This window comes from Cyprinus carpio, chromosome B13 (genome assembly GCF_018340385.1).
Source record: "Cyprinus carpio isolate SPL01 chromosome B13, ASM1834038v1, whole genome shotgun sequence".
NCBI lineage: Eukaryota > Metazoa > Chordata > Actinopteri > Cypriniformes > Cyprinidae > Cyprinus > Cyprinus carpio.
Window position 1 is genome coordinate 19,556,875 of NC_056609.1, and position 14,959 is coordinate 19,571,833.

Consider the following 14,959-nt stretch of genomic DNA (forward strand, 5'->3'; position numbering starts at 1 on the left):
AGGCATAATTATGATTATGGGTAGCTGACATGAATTTGATTATGGAAAGTTGCCATTTCCTGCACAGTGACAAGTTCAACTACATCTCAAAGTAATTTAAACAGCATTTTGTAATTTATTCAATAGTATTCATAAACTAGTTACAGACAGTAGGCTAAGGAAAAAACTTTTGCAATAATTTACAGTCACTGTCACACCAAGCACTACTATTTTAATATTGTAGCCTTTAGCTAACCCATTACATAATGCAAAGACAACACGAAACAGAAAATAACATCAAATACTATTTTTATTTGTTAGAATTTGTTCATATATGTGTGTGTGTGTACAAGTATTTAAAATAGACAACAACATAAAATTATGTGCGTATTCTTTACATTTTACTATTACATTTACTATTTTTCCCCAAAATAAAAGGAAATTTACTTAAAAAAATCTAACACTTTGTGTCAGCAAAGTGAATTTGATATATGATGATAACTCAAAGATCATACTCAGAACATAACCAAATTTAAAATAATTATAAGCACAATATGAAGTAGCCTAAGATCAAACAAACAAAATGAGGAATGCATGGGATACATTGTAGGCAGCTAATGAGAGATTAAATTGTTGTTGTTGTTTCTTCTTTTTCTTCTTTCTTTTTAGAACAAGATGTTTAGACTCCCATCCTCCACTCTAGGCATGACGGAGATCAAACTGCTGCACTCTGTTTGAGATGTCATCCAGTAAGTAACAGTTAAGAAAAACATCACCCGTCATGATCATCAGGATTGCTATAGGATTGATTTTCTGATGAACACCAGCTTTGGAGAGAAACCAATATGACTACAAAAAGACTTCACAAACCCTGTCCACTCATAAACCCTGTCCAATGTGACTGCTGCTCTCAGGACATGGAAAGTTTATCAGACTGAGAGAGTTATTCAATCAGGATAGTTGACAAACAAATGCTGTATTAATCTGAAAGGATATGTCTGCTGGTGAGAGACTGTATAGTGTTGTGAACCTTCCTCTGAAATGCGATCTGAGCTTCACACATGCAGGCATTCTCAGTCAGATCTCCCCTTGCCTCTTCTGTAAAAGAAACAGACATGTTTTACGGTGTACTTAAAATGCTACAAATCTTTCCTTCACTCCTCAATTTATAGCCTACATCATTGACATAAATATTATCACTGCATATATAATGACAATTTTAAAAACAAACTATTAGAGCACATAAACATAAACATTCCAGGGCACACGTTATCTCATTAAACACATACTTATTTAAATGATTTATAATTCAGATAAAATGTCTGATTTCAATGGCATTTTATATGGCATTTAGTTTGAGCCAAAAAAGCATTTCTGTGCACAAAAGTTACTGGATGCATTTCTTCAGAATGCATCAAAAAATATTCTTTACGATATGCATCAAATTTTTTGAATGATTTGATGCATGTTTTTATGACAAACCATTGGTCTGCTTAGAGCACGTTTTCTTGTCAGAGTTGATAACATATCCCTCTCTGCACTTGCAGAAATAAGAGGCATTGTTGTTGACACAAATATGTTGGCAGTTGTGCCCAAGCGCACAAGCATCGAAACCTGCAAAATCAGCGGAATGAGCAAAAATCATTTCACCAATGATCAGCCAAAACCAAAAAAATTTAATCATATAAAATAATAATATATGTGTTAAAATATGAATTATATTAAACATTATCGATGAGTCAGTGAGGCATTCATTTAATTTTAAATTAAATGTATTTATAGAAATATAACATATATTTTTTAATAATTACATTTGAGATTTTTTTTTTATATTAAATTAAAAAATGATCTAATTGATTATAAACTGTTTTCCCCAACAAAATAGGATCTTTATTCTCTTACCACAGAGTGACTCCCTGAACTTAGATGTTAGTTTCTCGATCACTCCGTATGTCTCCACATAGAACACATGGTCATCCAGAGGCTGACTGGCCATCTGTTTGAGAGACCGCATATCTGCTCTGTCCACTCCGACAGCATATATTTCAATTCCAGAAGCCCTTGCTGCTGCTGCCACCTCTTCAACTTTATCTTGCGGCCTTCCATCGGTCACAATGATGGCCACCTTACCGATGTTCTTTTTTAGTGGCCGGGCCCCAGCGCTCTCTGTAAAAACCTGCTCCATGGCGGTTTTGATAGCCAGGCCAGTCATAGTTCCTGCTGAGAGTGGATCAATACGGGAGAAAGCCTGCTTGACCTCGGCCTTACTAAAGAACTTTTTCAGAAGGAACTCAATGTTGACGGTGCTGGCGTAGTTGACCAGGGCGACTCGTGTGGCATCGGATCCAATATCAAGAGAATCAACCATTTCAGAGAGGAAGATTTTGACCTTTTCGAACTCTGCAGGACGGACGCTACGAGAACTGTCAATGATAAAAACCAGGTCTAGAGGACGGCTCTTGCAGAGCTGTGCTGGAGTTGTAAGACATATAACAAAAAATTCATTGAAAATTTGTGTCATATTAGAAGTAGTTTTATAGTGTTGTAATATTTGTGTCATTTTATTGTTTGAATGTTTGTGTAGTTTTATGTTTGATGTTGTTATGAGTCTCCGGCCGCAAAAAATTACAAGTTCTCTCTCCACGAAAGAGAATAAAATGAAAAAAAAAAATTAGAGGCTCCTCAGTGCAGAACTGTGACTAAAAAGAAAGAAATAATTGCATTTCTGTAGACAATAAGCTTGGCATTAGCAAAAATGGCCTCAGTAATGCTATTTGTCCTGCTTGTTTAATGCTAAATGACCAGAGGTATAACAATATATTGTGTCACAATATATCACAATACAAAAACGCAACATGTATGATGGATAGTGACAATATTGTGTATAATAATGAAAAATTATGCAATAGAAGACTCGCATTCTGACGGCACCCATTCATTGCGGAGGATCCATTGGTGAGCAAGTAATGTAATGCTAAATTTCTCCCAATATGTTCTGTTGAATAAACAAACTCATCTACATCTTGGATGATTTGAGGATGAGTAATTTTTAGCAAATCTTGAACTATTCCTTTAACTGTTTATCACACGTCTTATAAGTAATAATTAAAAACTGTACAATTTTAACTGATTGTGATACTACAAGTATAGAGAGCATCATACTGTAAAATCAGTACTGTGTTTCAAACCGAATTGTGGCAGGAATATATTGTTATACCCCTATAAATGACCGTTCAGTTTTTTATGATTTCTCCTTGAAAAGAGAGAGAGAAAAAAAAGGAGAGAAAGATTATTAAGAGGGACTTAAGAGGACCAGACTGGTCGTCTGCTCCAAGTGGGGTGGGATTGGTCTACCTGGGTCAGTGGAAGGTTCGGCAGGGGCAGGTGTGCCATGAGGGGTACTGACCGGCTCTGGAGTGGTTGTCGTGGTTGTTGTGATTGCTGTGGTTGTTGTGGTTGTTGTGGTTGCTGTGGTTGTAGTGGTTGTAGTCTGTGTTGGAGGTGGCGGGGGTAGGGTGGCTACCTTGGTGAGTGGCATGGGCACTGTAGGGACAGGTAGCACCACCGGAATTCTGGGAGGTGTGGGCACAACTGACCAGACAGGATGGACAGGGGCGATGGGCCGGACAGGTAAGGCAGGACGGTGGTAGATAAAGGGAGGCCCTTTCCAGGGTGGCCGCTGGTGATGATGCTGATGAGGGTTGCGATGATGATAGCTGTAAAACCTGTGATTAAAGCCATGAGCTTTGTTTGGTTATAGAGAGAGAGAAAGAGAGGGTAAACAGAAACATAGAAAGAGAGGAAAAATGCCAAGAATCCATAGACAGATGAAAAGGGGAAAAAACAAAGGAAAAAGACGAGGTGGGAGCATGAAAATGAGATTTAGAACAAGAAAAGGAGGGAGAGAAGCATTAAAGTAAGCCATTACTCTATTGGTTTAAAGCAATATGATACTGATGTGGGTTTAAGTTGACACTTTTTGGTTGTTAGCAAAAGCATGAACTAAAGGTCTCCTCTTTTAAGCAGTGAGGCAAAGTCAGTTGCATGTTCAGAGGTTCTCTGTGAATGACTGCAACATTTAACAAGTCAACCTGAAGGAAAAACATGATGTAGCCTAGATCCACTTTTCATTAAAAAAAAAAGCATTTAGGGGACAGAGGTATATAGCATTGCTACATTAATGATTTCAGTTAAAAGATATGACACAAATTTAAGGAAAAAGATTAAATGTAATACAGTTTTGAAAGATATGTTTTAAAGCTCACAAATCATGTAGAGCCTTCATTGTGTGAATGTCATTTAAACAAGTAACATAAATAAGATTTTTAATGAACAATAGAAAACAAGATTTTTATGCTTTAATTATTCCTGTAATGTAGTAGCTACTAGAACCACTGCTCCCAAGGTTTTAGAAGTCTAAAGGTCTCTGATCCATCATTAAGCACTTGTTGAGAAAGACAAAAAAAAAAAAAAAAAAAAAACTGCTAATAATAGGCCTACTGTAAAATAGAAAGTACAGCTGTGTGTAGATTACATAATTTTACAGTATATAGTAGGCTAGGTTAGTTTTTGTTCCTGAATAGCACTAATGCCATTTAAAAAAACAAACAAAAAGAACTTCTGCTTTTCACCATTTCACTCTAGTAGTTTTTTTTTTCTTTTTTTTTTTAAATAATACTCAGTGTTAACATATTTTAACTATTCATTTCAGTCAAGGCTTGAATTTTTTTTTTATTAATACTCAGTGTTAACATATTAATTTCACATGATTAGTTATATATATAATATATATAAAGTGTAAATATAACCATATATATATTATATATATATATATATATATATATATATATATATATACACACAACACTATATATATATATATATATATATATATATATATTATATATATAATAAAAAAATTATTACCTCCAAAGTTGATGGAGTTGCTGTGTCCAGGAACAGGCATATTGGGAGTGAAGTGAGATATCTGCCGGTCTCCATAGAGCTGGTTATGATTCCTTAAGTAAGGGCCATACGTACCCTGCGCCTCCATTAAAAATGCAGACAAACAAAAGACAGAAATGCAAATACAGCATGTCATGTTGATGAAGATGGATGCAGGAATCTCTGTTCTTGTGTTAATTCCGACCCACTGTGAGAGTTTCGACAGGAGGAGGCGCTCACATGATGTTTTAAAGCCGCTGGCCCCCAGACGTCCAACGCGAGCCACCAATCCAGAGAAACAAGTGCGTTTGACTGGGCGGGCGTTTAGTCTTCTATAGATGTAGTGCAGAACACCACTAGAACTGCACAGATAGTACACATAGTGCCCAAAGCATTCTAGAAATTCTGGAGGAAAAAAATTGTAATGTTTATTAGCTTATATAATCAACTTTATGATATTTGTAAAACCCTAATGATAAAATCGAATTAAATATATATTATAACGCAGAAACAGAATTCTGCATTGTGTATAATAATTCATCCCGACTCTAGGGGGCGCTGTAAAATTGCACTACAGCTACAGCAGCAGCGACTGCTAGTTTGTTTTTACTGTGTACGTTGGTCAGCTCGAGATTCAAGGGGAGATCTCTCACCTCAGTTAGGTAAAATTATCTTTTTAAGTCGTTGTTCAACAAACAAGTGTTGTTTTTGCATTTGCTGATAGTGAATCATCCTGAAGTTTTATCGTGAGGAGTGGTTTGTTGTACAAACGTATTATGAGTTGCTGGCTATGCAAATTCTGTTGATATTATCGTCATGAGAATCAGTAAGATTTTCACAAATTATATCATGCTTTTCCTTATGTCTGTACTTAAATATCATTGACATTTCCCTCCCCAAATCAGTTATTTGGAAAAGGACACACACTGTTGGTTTAGAAGATTTCCAGAGCATTTAGAGCTGAATCTAGGCTCTTTGAAGAATGTAAAGTGTGCCTCGTTTCTCTTGTGTCTGTGTTCAGTGTTACAGTATGCAGAGTCTGTCAGTGCAGGCGCTGGCCCTGCGGCAGCTAGGCAGACTTAACTCCCTGCAGCTGCTCACACCGTGCCATGCCTCTGGTCTCAGCATGTGGTGCCCGCGAACATTACACGCGCGTCAGTTGTGGGGTTCAGACACACCCCAGACACACCGGACAGCTATGTGGCCGAAATCATGGGACACTCGGCAGAGCTGGTCTCTCCATCAGACCCGGCTCAAGAGCACGAGAAAGAAAGGGAAGCAAAAAGCAGTGCAGCAGCAGGAGGAGGAGGAGGAGGAACAGGAAGATGCAGAGGCTAGTGATTATGAGGATGAGCTTCCAGATGACCCAGGCCTGCCAAAAGACTATAAAGACCACGAGAAAACTGTCCAGTCTCTACGTTTCGATCTGGTTTTGAAGACCGGATTGGACACTGCACGAAAGTAAGTCAGAGAAACTCTCCATCATGTTCAGAGATTAATTCTGCCACACTGGTGAGTTACAAACTAGTGTTTTCAGTTCAAATTGCAGATGTAACTCCTAGTTTTTACCTCAGAACCCAATCAGAGAATGGACTGATGACGTTCGTATTTAATCTTTGCTCATATTGCTCTCCTTTATCTCAGGCTGTACATTTAGTTTGTGATGTTTTGGCCATTGGCAGTGACTAACACGTGTATCTCATTTACAGTGGTGTGGAGGATGCTTTCTATAACCTCAAATTGAGACTGAATGGTCAGAAACTCACCAAGAAGAGCAAAATGGTGAGTCAGCACCCTCTAGTGAAATAATCAGAAAGAACTTTCCACAAAAATATCTAAGACTAGCTGAACAAATTATGGATTTAATAAAAAAAAAAACTACTCTGCATGTGGTAGTCTTCCCATTGCTGAATTAATCTGAGTACTGATTAGTATAAGCACCTTAATTTAACATTACATTTTGCCTCCTACAGGTTAAAGTAGGTGATACGCTGGATCTGATTCTAAATGAGGACAAGGAAATGGACACAGTCTTGCTGAAGAGAGTGATCTTAAAAAAGGTGGTCGGAGAGACTAAAGACGCAGAAAAGCAGAGAGTCGTTCTAAGAACCTGGAAACACCTACAACTTCCCAGAAAGGATGTGTACAAGCAGTAAAGACTAATTCTGTGATGTGTTTGAGAGGTGAAAGATCAGAAAATAGGACAAAACTGGTATTTCTTATTCCACTCTCCAACCATTTGATTCTGAAACTGCAGATTGAGGATTTAATGAGATGTTTTCTGTGTCCAACAAAAACTGAAGGTCTTTCTCACATCTGTTCACTTAACAGTAGTTAACTGTTTTATACTACTTAAACATGTTTTTTTAACTTTACAGTTCACAAATGGAACACAAACGCATCCTATTATTTAGGAGTGGTTTTGGTTATATGCATTTTTTATTTTTTTCTAATATTTACTAGATTCACAAATTAACATTGTGGGATGAATCAGTGTTTGGGATATCGGTTGCTTTCTGATCCCTTGTTTCTGATACCTTATTTAGTTTTCACCATTCTCTTTATGACATTGGTAGATTTTCAGTGAGCAGTTTTCTGAAAGGGTACAGAGTGCCTTTGTATACGACTGCACTAAGATTACCAGACAAAAAAGGGAAATATTAAAAGGTTTTTGCAGAGCATTTATGCCGAAAAAAATAAATTTAAAAAAATGTGTTAAAACCCAAACAAATACAGTTTCCAAACTGTATTTCTTTCTTTTTTCTTCATTATAATGGTCAGTGGTGGATTATTCAAAGAACACAAATTTATTCTTGAAAAACATCAAAGATAAAATCTTCCCGTAGGTATTTTTATGAATTTCTCTGACTGTAAAAGGCTCCTATTGTCCCTCACTTGTGTATCTTAAGTAAAATAAAAAGGAACATGAAACACATCTTGGCTAGGAAGTGAATTTTTATTAGAAAATATATAACATATAACCTGGTGCTATAGTTAAGTACATATGAATAAGATTTACTTCCTGCAAGGCAGGACATACTTCAATATGTTGATAATCAGAAAAAAAAACAGTGTTGCAACATTGCTACAACTTAAAACAATATATATTTATATATCATCTCTGCCCTCACCTGAAACTAAAGTGACCTATTGTTTTTAAAAACTAAATGTTTACATTTAAATTGATTAAGGCTAACTTTAGCTTATCTATTAATTAGACATTAGAATAACATCAATAATATTTTGGCATATAAATAGTAATAATATTTCACTGTCATGTGATAGTGGTTTCAATCACCAACTTTGTCACCTACGAAACCATCCTGTTTAAGGCCATGGATGTGAACTCGACCAGCCGAACTAGACCTTAAACAAGAACAAGTTTCAATATGCTTCAGCTTATGGACTTGTGCAAATAACAGGTATGTTGTGTAAAATATAGGAAAACAGATCTGCGCTTTGCAGGAACATTGTCTAAGAATAAGTCACAGTGTTGTTTGATCTCTTTGCCTTCTTTAGAATGTCACATTTCTTGCGATTGGGTCGCCTGCAGCGCTCGTCGATGCTTGGCACGCATTCGTAGTGCCACACTTCCTCCATTTTGTCAACTGGATAGACAGCCTCCACGTAATGACGGATAAGTCGGAGACGTACAGGGTCCAGCTGTTTCTTGTTGCAGGCCCCAGAGTGGTTGTATTGCAGCCGTAAATTTTCCTGTGTGAAAAGTTCTGGGAAGAGACGGACGAGAAGGCGAGCAGCAAAATTTCCCACAGACAGACTCTGTTGCACAATTTCCCTCACTTCAGCATCCGTGAGCAGGTACTCAGAAGGCACTGGAAAGTCTGGGGTGGACACTGAAAGGTCCTCGAGAGGAATTTTGCAGAAGTCCTTGCTGCTTTTCTCCAGGGGTGAAGACAGGACTTCAAAGTCCTCTTTCAGATGGTCTGAACTGAGAACATTGATTTGCCCAGCAGTTAGCAGCGAGTCTTTTGGGTCAGGCTCTTGGTCAGGTGAACAGGCCTTCCGTTGTTGCTGGTATGAACGTCGTTGGTCGGTATCTCGTCGCCTACAGCGCTCATCAAGTTTGCCGACAAACTCAAGGGTCCACACACGGTCGTTCTTAGCTTGTGGGTAAAGCAGCTGGACGTAATGCCGGATGAGACTGATTCGTAGGGGATCCAGCTGTTTCTTTCCTAGAGAGCCACTGCAGTTGAAGTATTTTCGTGCATTCTCGTAAGTAAAGAGCTCAGGGAACATGAGAACCAGGAGTCGAGATGCAAAGTTCCCAATTGATAAACTGCTTTCATAGTTATTCTTTAGCTGTTCCTTAGTAAGTAGATACTCCCGAGGAACTTCAAAGTCTGGAGGAGGAATCTCTAGTGTGTCAAAATCCACAGGCTCCAGCAACGATTTCTTAGACCTGCGATTTGGTTTCTCGTAATCACACAGATCACTGATCTTTACAATGGAGATGTTATCAGGCAGACGAGTGGTGTCATATCTCTCTCGGTTGTCACGACTGCTGCCATTGATTGAAGCATTCTCCAGTGCTTCCTCCATTTGTTGTACACACAATTGCAGCCAGGTTTCTTCTGGGATATCAGGGAAATTGGCCTCCATGTATTTTTGTATAATTTCTAGTCTGTCTGAGTCACTGATCAACTGTCCAATGCTGTTGTGGCCCTCCGGCAACTTGCCCTCCTCAAACACCTCCGGAAAGAGTCTGTTCAACAAAAACACAACAAGCTCCTCTGGCGAAGTTAAGTCTTCAGAGTCTGCCTCATGTTGGTCAAACGCTACATCTGAACTGACATTGAGATGAACATCATTGTTCTCTCCAGAGTTGAGGGAAAGACTCTCATCCTGGGCATCTTCACTGATGAAATGACAAGCACGATTGGGATCCATGTCAAACCCGACATGCACTGGAGCCTGTTTGTCACACATATGACCACTCTCCATGTCCTTCTGAGCCCAGAAACGATTCAAGAAATCATTGATCTGCAGCAAGCACTCCGTCTGCCAGACATTTTCATTTTTCACCAATGGGTAGCAGACTTCCACATAGTTACGTATTAGCTGAAGATGCAATGAATCTAATGTCCGTTTGGTTGTAAGGCTGCATGAGCTGCAGCCATGCGTGCATTCTTTTGTTGTGAAGAGTTCTGGGAACAGTTGAACGAGGAGTCTGCAGCCAAGATCTCCCGCAGTGGATGTTTGCTCCATCAACTGGGTGAGTTCTTCACTGGTCAGCTGGTATTCAGGAGGAGGTTGAAATTCCATGATCATCTCAGAGGGTTTCATCTGCTTTTTGATACGTGTCACTTCAAGCGAGAGCAAATCCACCTTACTGTGCAGCTGGGTCATGCTGGAATTCAGTGTGTTGAGGAGGAAGAACATCTTCTCGATGAGTGGGTAGAGGTGAGAATCCAAGGCAGCAGAAGACCCTGTGACCCCCACATTAGTGGAGGCCTTAAACATGTGATGCTTTCTAGAGCTGCCCACTTTTTGTAAGTGAACACCATTATTGCTTGCTCTGACTCCATTGTGGGCTCCGTGCTGGTCCAGATTGGATGCAGCTTTACGCTCAGAAATGCGATGTGTGATGCTGTAGAGTGGTTTCCTGTATGAAGAGATGGGAATCTGTTCCTGTGGAGATAATCTGTGACTGTGAGAACATGACCTGCTTCCATTATCTGAACTGCTGTCAAGGAGATGTTCTCCTGCCTGGAAAGTAAGTGTGAGATGTTGCTGTTAATAGTTCGTACCAGAAGAAAAATCAGACCAGACATAGCCTGCCCTTTAGCAAATTATGTCCCAGATGCAATGTTTAACCAGTAGAAAAATAAAGTTTTGATTGAAACAAACGTTCCTTTCCATTATAGGCACTTCATCTTACCTGTGTTGTCACCTTGACCCTCTTCCTGCTAGTAGGCCCTTCCACCTCAGGGACTGCGTGTGTTGCTGATCGTTTTGTAATGCGCTTAAAGAAGCTCTCCATCTTCCCCTCTGTGTTTTCAATAACATCCTCTGCATCTTTCTCGACTTTAACTTCTGGAGAAAAGCCAAGCGTTCAAAACTATTCAAGAATGCTGAGAAACACCGAAAGACATCATCTCACAAATCTGTATAACTTTAATGAGGAGATGGAAGACTCTGGCCTAATTTTTTTTTTTATCTGGCATCTGTCTCAGTTGATCTGAAATGATCAGCCAAGACATTTACAACTGGTAGTAACATGCATCCTCTGTGACCATTTGCATTTTTCTCTCTTTTTGTTATTTTATCTTTCTGTTATTTACAAATGTGATGTGATTTGACAAGAATTCAAGTTATTTTAGTGAAGTACCTCTATAAACTGGACAATAGAAAGTGTTTCACATAACCTTTGCTACTGCATATTGATATCAGGCAAAAAAAAAAAAAAAAAATGTTTCTTGAGGTGTGAATGTAAACCAATGCTTTTTCACTATTGTCAACATGAAATGGAAATTGTGATCGCTTTATCTTTCTATCGAGTGAAACGGCTTCTTGAACGCAAAAATATATATACAGGGCTGTACTTGATTTTGTCCACAGAGAATTGATTGGCGCATTGTCACTCGTTAATAGCTGTAGATTGATGTGAAGTCACAGGTTGCTGGAAAGTGCGCTGGAGCACAAATCATTAGAAAAAAGATATCATGGCAAGGGAAGAAGTTGATATTTTCAATGTATAGATTATGTGGGCACACTATTCATAAAATTATGTGCACGGATAAATTATTTAGAATAAACAAGGCAACATTCCACAAAAAATAAGAATGGTTTATTTAATAAAAGTCATAAAAAAAATTTTGGTTTCTTCAAAGTTTAATATAACCAGCTGCAAATTACAAGCCTTGTTTTAGGGCAGTGGTTGATTTTACAGTTAGGCATTTACACCACAAATGCAATGTCATGCCTTTTTGACAACATCTGAGGTTCTGTCACTCCTAACTGTTATTTATACCCGTATTTAGTGCTGATTTCTGTTTCATGTGATTCAAAAACCAGTGATCCTTATAGCAGGTATATACTTTAAATACAACATCTCCATCTGATGCTAAGGCGAGTCAGTTCATTTCACTGGATAAGTTGATTTGGACTGTTTGTTTCAATGTGATGCATGTTACTAGACAGAAATATTGTGATGTTTAACGAAAGTTGTGAGAATGATTTTAGTGTGAATCGTTAATTACATACTTTTATCAGGCACTTGTCCGTCTGCATTAACCATGCACACAGAAGAGCTCATGTCCTGGGAAGAGACACACAAGACTGATATTATCTGATAGTCACACATCTAATATGACACATATACTCCTCTCTTAATACACTTGTCGGTTATAGCAGCTGTTCGGGGATTGACTGACTGTCATATTGCTAAAATCATTATTTGTTTTAAAAAGGAAGCATTTGTCCTTCTTAAAGACAGTGAAGACAGTATCACAAACGACTGGACACAAACGTCATGGCAAGCGTGTGAAAACTGTGGTGCGTGTAAAACTTTATTCTCAGAGTGACTGTTCTCCAGGGTGAAGTTCTGTGAGAATGTTTTCCTATTTGTTTTTCATGTCTTGCACCGTTTAGTCTCGCCAGAGCACCGGTTTTGGTCTGGTTAGAGCTACCGGAGCGGAGTTGATTGGCTCTACTTACTCATTTTTACAGTGTAAACTTCATGGTTCTTTAAGTGGGAGGCCCACGGATCGGTAAAGGATCGGTGTTGACGTTCCTTCTGTGGCCTGCATAGCCTATGTCTTAAGAAAATTACGTACTCTTTGTGTTTTAGTTGTAATACGGAGTGCTGCGCTTCTCTCCCGTGTTTCCCCTCCCTCCGTCCCCCGTGCGCAACTCTCCCTCTTGCGTGACGCGGCAAGAAAAACATCCACCGATGAGTTTTCGCTCCGTCTCCCGCACCACGGCGCGCATAAACTACCTGCGCGGCGGAAATCAAACTCACCTTTTCGACTCCGGGCAGCCGTGTGCAGTAGGTTAGGAGGCATTAGTCATGCTCGTGCTTTAAATCCAGTGGATTTGTCCACGGGTAACTGTTGTCCGTGTTTCTCTCCGCTGCTTTTTTTTTTCTCTAGTCAGTGCCCTCTCGCGTGACGTGACGGTACTGTGTCATTTCCGCACAGCTGTGGGTTTGCTGTGGGTTTTTGCCAGCCCACCCCACGTGAATCCCTGAGCTGCTGCGCCGTGGCAGTGAAACACGCGGAGTGCGCTCTGTGGCCGCGTGGGACTTCTCGTGACATTTTGAGAGGCCCCTCGAGCCGCGCGCATGAGTTCCACGAGTGTAAAATCACCCGCGTCATTAACGCCTTTGACCATACAAACCTATATCACAGTAACGTTATAGAGTTGAATTTGTTTTAGAAAACTTGTAATAACCATGCTTTATATTTAAAAAAAAATACTTTACAAATAATAATTAATAAATATGAGATTTTAAATATATTAGGAAAATATTGTTTTTATTTTTTAGACGTTTTATAGTGCATTCTGTTTTTTTTTATTCTAAAACGTTATTGATTTGAAGGTGGTACAGTTAAATAAATGACGTTTAGCAAATTCTGAGTAATGACATTGGAAATGTAAGCAACACCAAGAAAACCAAACGATAGGCTACCACGAATTGTTTGGATGTACTTTGTTCTCACAGAAGGTTTTGCATTTAATAATTTGGCTATTTGGCCCTTTTCTTTCTCTCTCTCTCTCTCTCTCTCTCTCTCTCTCTCTCTCTCTCTCTCTCTCTCTCTCTCTTCATGAAACCAAATGTTGTCTTAAGAAAATGTAATCTCATCTGTAACATTTAGGTCTAAAATGTAGGCCTATGATTCTCATTATCAAATTGAAACAAACAAACAAACAAACAAAAAAAGAAAAAATGATAAATCAGTAGCTATAATTTTTTTCATACTAATCACCAAAGCATTATTTAAATGCATGGTTCTATATAGTTTCCCACCAGCTAAAAAAGTAATTTGGACTAAGGTTAGAACTTTTCAAGGAAAACTGAGGGTTGTTTGAGTAAATACGTGTGCTCACTTTTAATTTACGTAGGTCCAAATTGCTGTCTGTAATCTTGCTACCATCATGTTATCTTGAAAAGCCATTATTAAAATTTATTAGAACATTATCAGCACATAAATAGGCTAACAAGCATATTCCCAACTATCCAACAACATAACAATATTAGTTAATTAAACTATAACTGCCCCTTTGTCAGCGCTTTTATGTTTACTGCCAGTTTACCACTGAACTGCCGTCTGGTGGATATGAAGAGTACTGCAGTGCAAAGTTGCGTCGATGTATTGTGACACGTTTTGCTGTCAAATAAATATTTAAGATACTTTTATTCAGTAATATATTGTCATTATTTTTTATTAACGCACTTTTTTTTATTAACAACGTATATTTATTGTTTGTTTGTTTATTTTATTGTTGGAAGCAAAACAATCACGCCAATAAAGTAGCCTACTTTCAAATTGAAAAATGCAACTAAATCATATCTATATACACATCAAGATGTCTAATTCAACGTTATACAGTATATTAATATGTGATGATCTATTTATGGGTGACGTAGGCTACATTGTTACAAACCCAAACTACAACACAACATACGCAGCATCTTACACTAAAGCAAACGGGTGAAATAAGTCCACTGCTGCCCTCTCACTCTCTCTCTCGACTATGTTCTCAGACACTCATCAGCTGCACACGATGTGGCCAATGTCCCGTAACGCGCATTAGTAATGTCTGCATTAGTGATGTCTGCATTAAGTCACGGAGCCGTGGCTCTCTGAGATGTGGGTGTGATGAGGCACCGGTCATTATTCAGGTAATGTGGGCTGGTTGATCTTTCACGCGCTCATGCGATGACGCTCGCGCGCTCAGTGAGCGGGGAGTCTCGCGCTGCTCGTTAAAGACTCATTTCAACATACGCTCATCTCATTTTTTATCTCATGAAAGAAAGTATTGCATCTGTCAGATCGACAGAGGATATTTTAGT

The 14,959-nt window shown here is 38.7% G+C and overlaps 3 protein-coding genes across 5 annotated transcripts; 1 reads left to right on the forward strand and 2 right to left on the reverse strand.

The window, feature by feature from the left end:
• Positions 1-256: 256 nt before the first annotated feature.
• Positions 257-5,485, reverse strand: matn3b (matrilin 3b). The gene is made up of 6 exons (XM_042737106.1): positions 4,906-5,485; positions 3,334-3,723; positions 1,882-2,457; positions 1,462-1,593; positions 976-1,077; positions 257-728 (listed from the first exon to the last, which is right to left on the reverse strand). Exons 1-6 carry the CDS (start codon positions 5,078-5,080, stop codon positions 679-681), a joined length of 1,425 nt encoding a protein of 474 aa, XP_042593040.1. The 5' UTR covers positions 5,081-5,485; the 3' UTR covers positions 257-678.
• Positions 5,470-7,858, forward strand: mtres1 (mitochondrial transcription rescue factor 1). 2 transcript variants are annotated; one of them, XM_019114175.2, is made up of 4 exons: positions 5,470-5,585; positions 5,945-6,384; positions 6,633-6,705; positions 6,897-7,858. In XM_019114175.2, exons 2-4 carry the CDS (start codon positions 5,954-5,956, stop codon positions 7,077-7,079), a joined length of 687 nt encoding a protein of 228 aa, XP_018969720.1. In that variant the 5' UTR covers positions 5,470-5,585; positions 5,945-5,953; the 3' UTR covers positions 7,080-7,858. The 2 variants fall into 2 exon arrangements, with proteins under 2 accessions (XP_018969720.1, XP_042593039.1); XM_042737105.1 differs by lacking the exon at positions 5,470-5,585 and adding an exon at positions 5,629-5,749.
• Positions 7,859-7,860: 2 nt separating this feature from the next.
• On the reverse strand, positions 7,861-13,222 carry LOC109100743 (BEN domain-containing protein 3-like). 2 transcript variants are annotated; one of them, XM_042737102.1, is made up of 4 exons: positions 12,905-13,219; positions 12,148-12,202; positions 10,823-10,977; positions 7,861-10,650 (listed from the first exon to the last, which is right to left on the reverse strand). In XM_042737102.1, exons 2-4 carry the CDS (start codon positions 12,197-12,199, stop codon positions 8,398-8,400), a joined length of 2,460 nt encoding a protein of 819 aa, XP_042593036.1. In that variant the 5' UTR covers positions 12,200-12,202; positions 12,905-13,219; the 3' UTR covers positions 7,861-8,397. The 2 variants fall into 2 exon arrangements, with proteins under 2 accessions (XP_042593036.1, XP_042593037.1); XM_042737103.1 differs by lacking the exon at positions 12,148-12,202 and having other exon boundaries at positions 12,905-13,222.
• Positions 13,223-14,959: the final 1,737 nt, after the last annotated feature.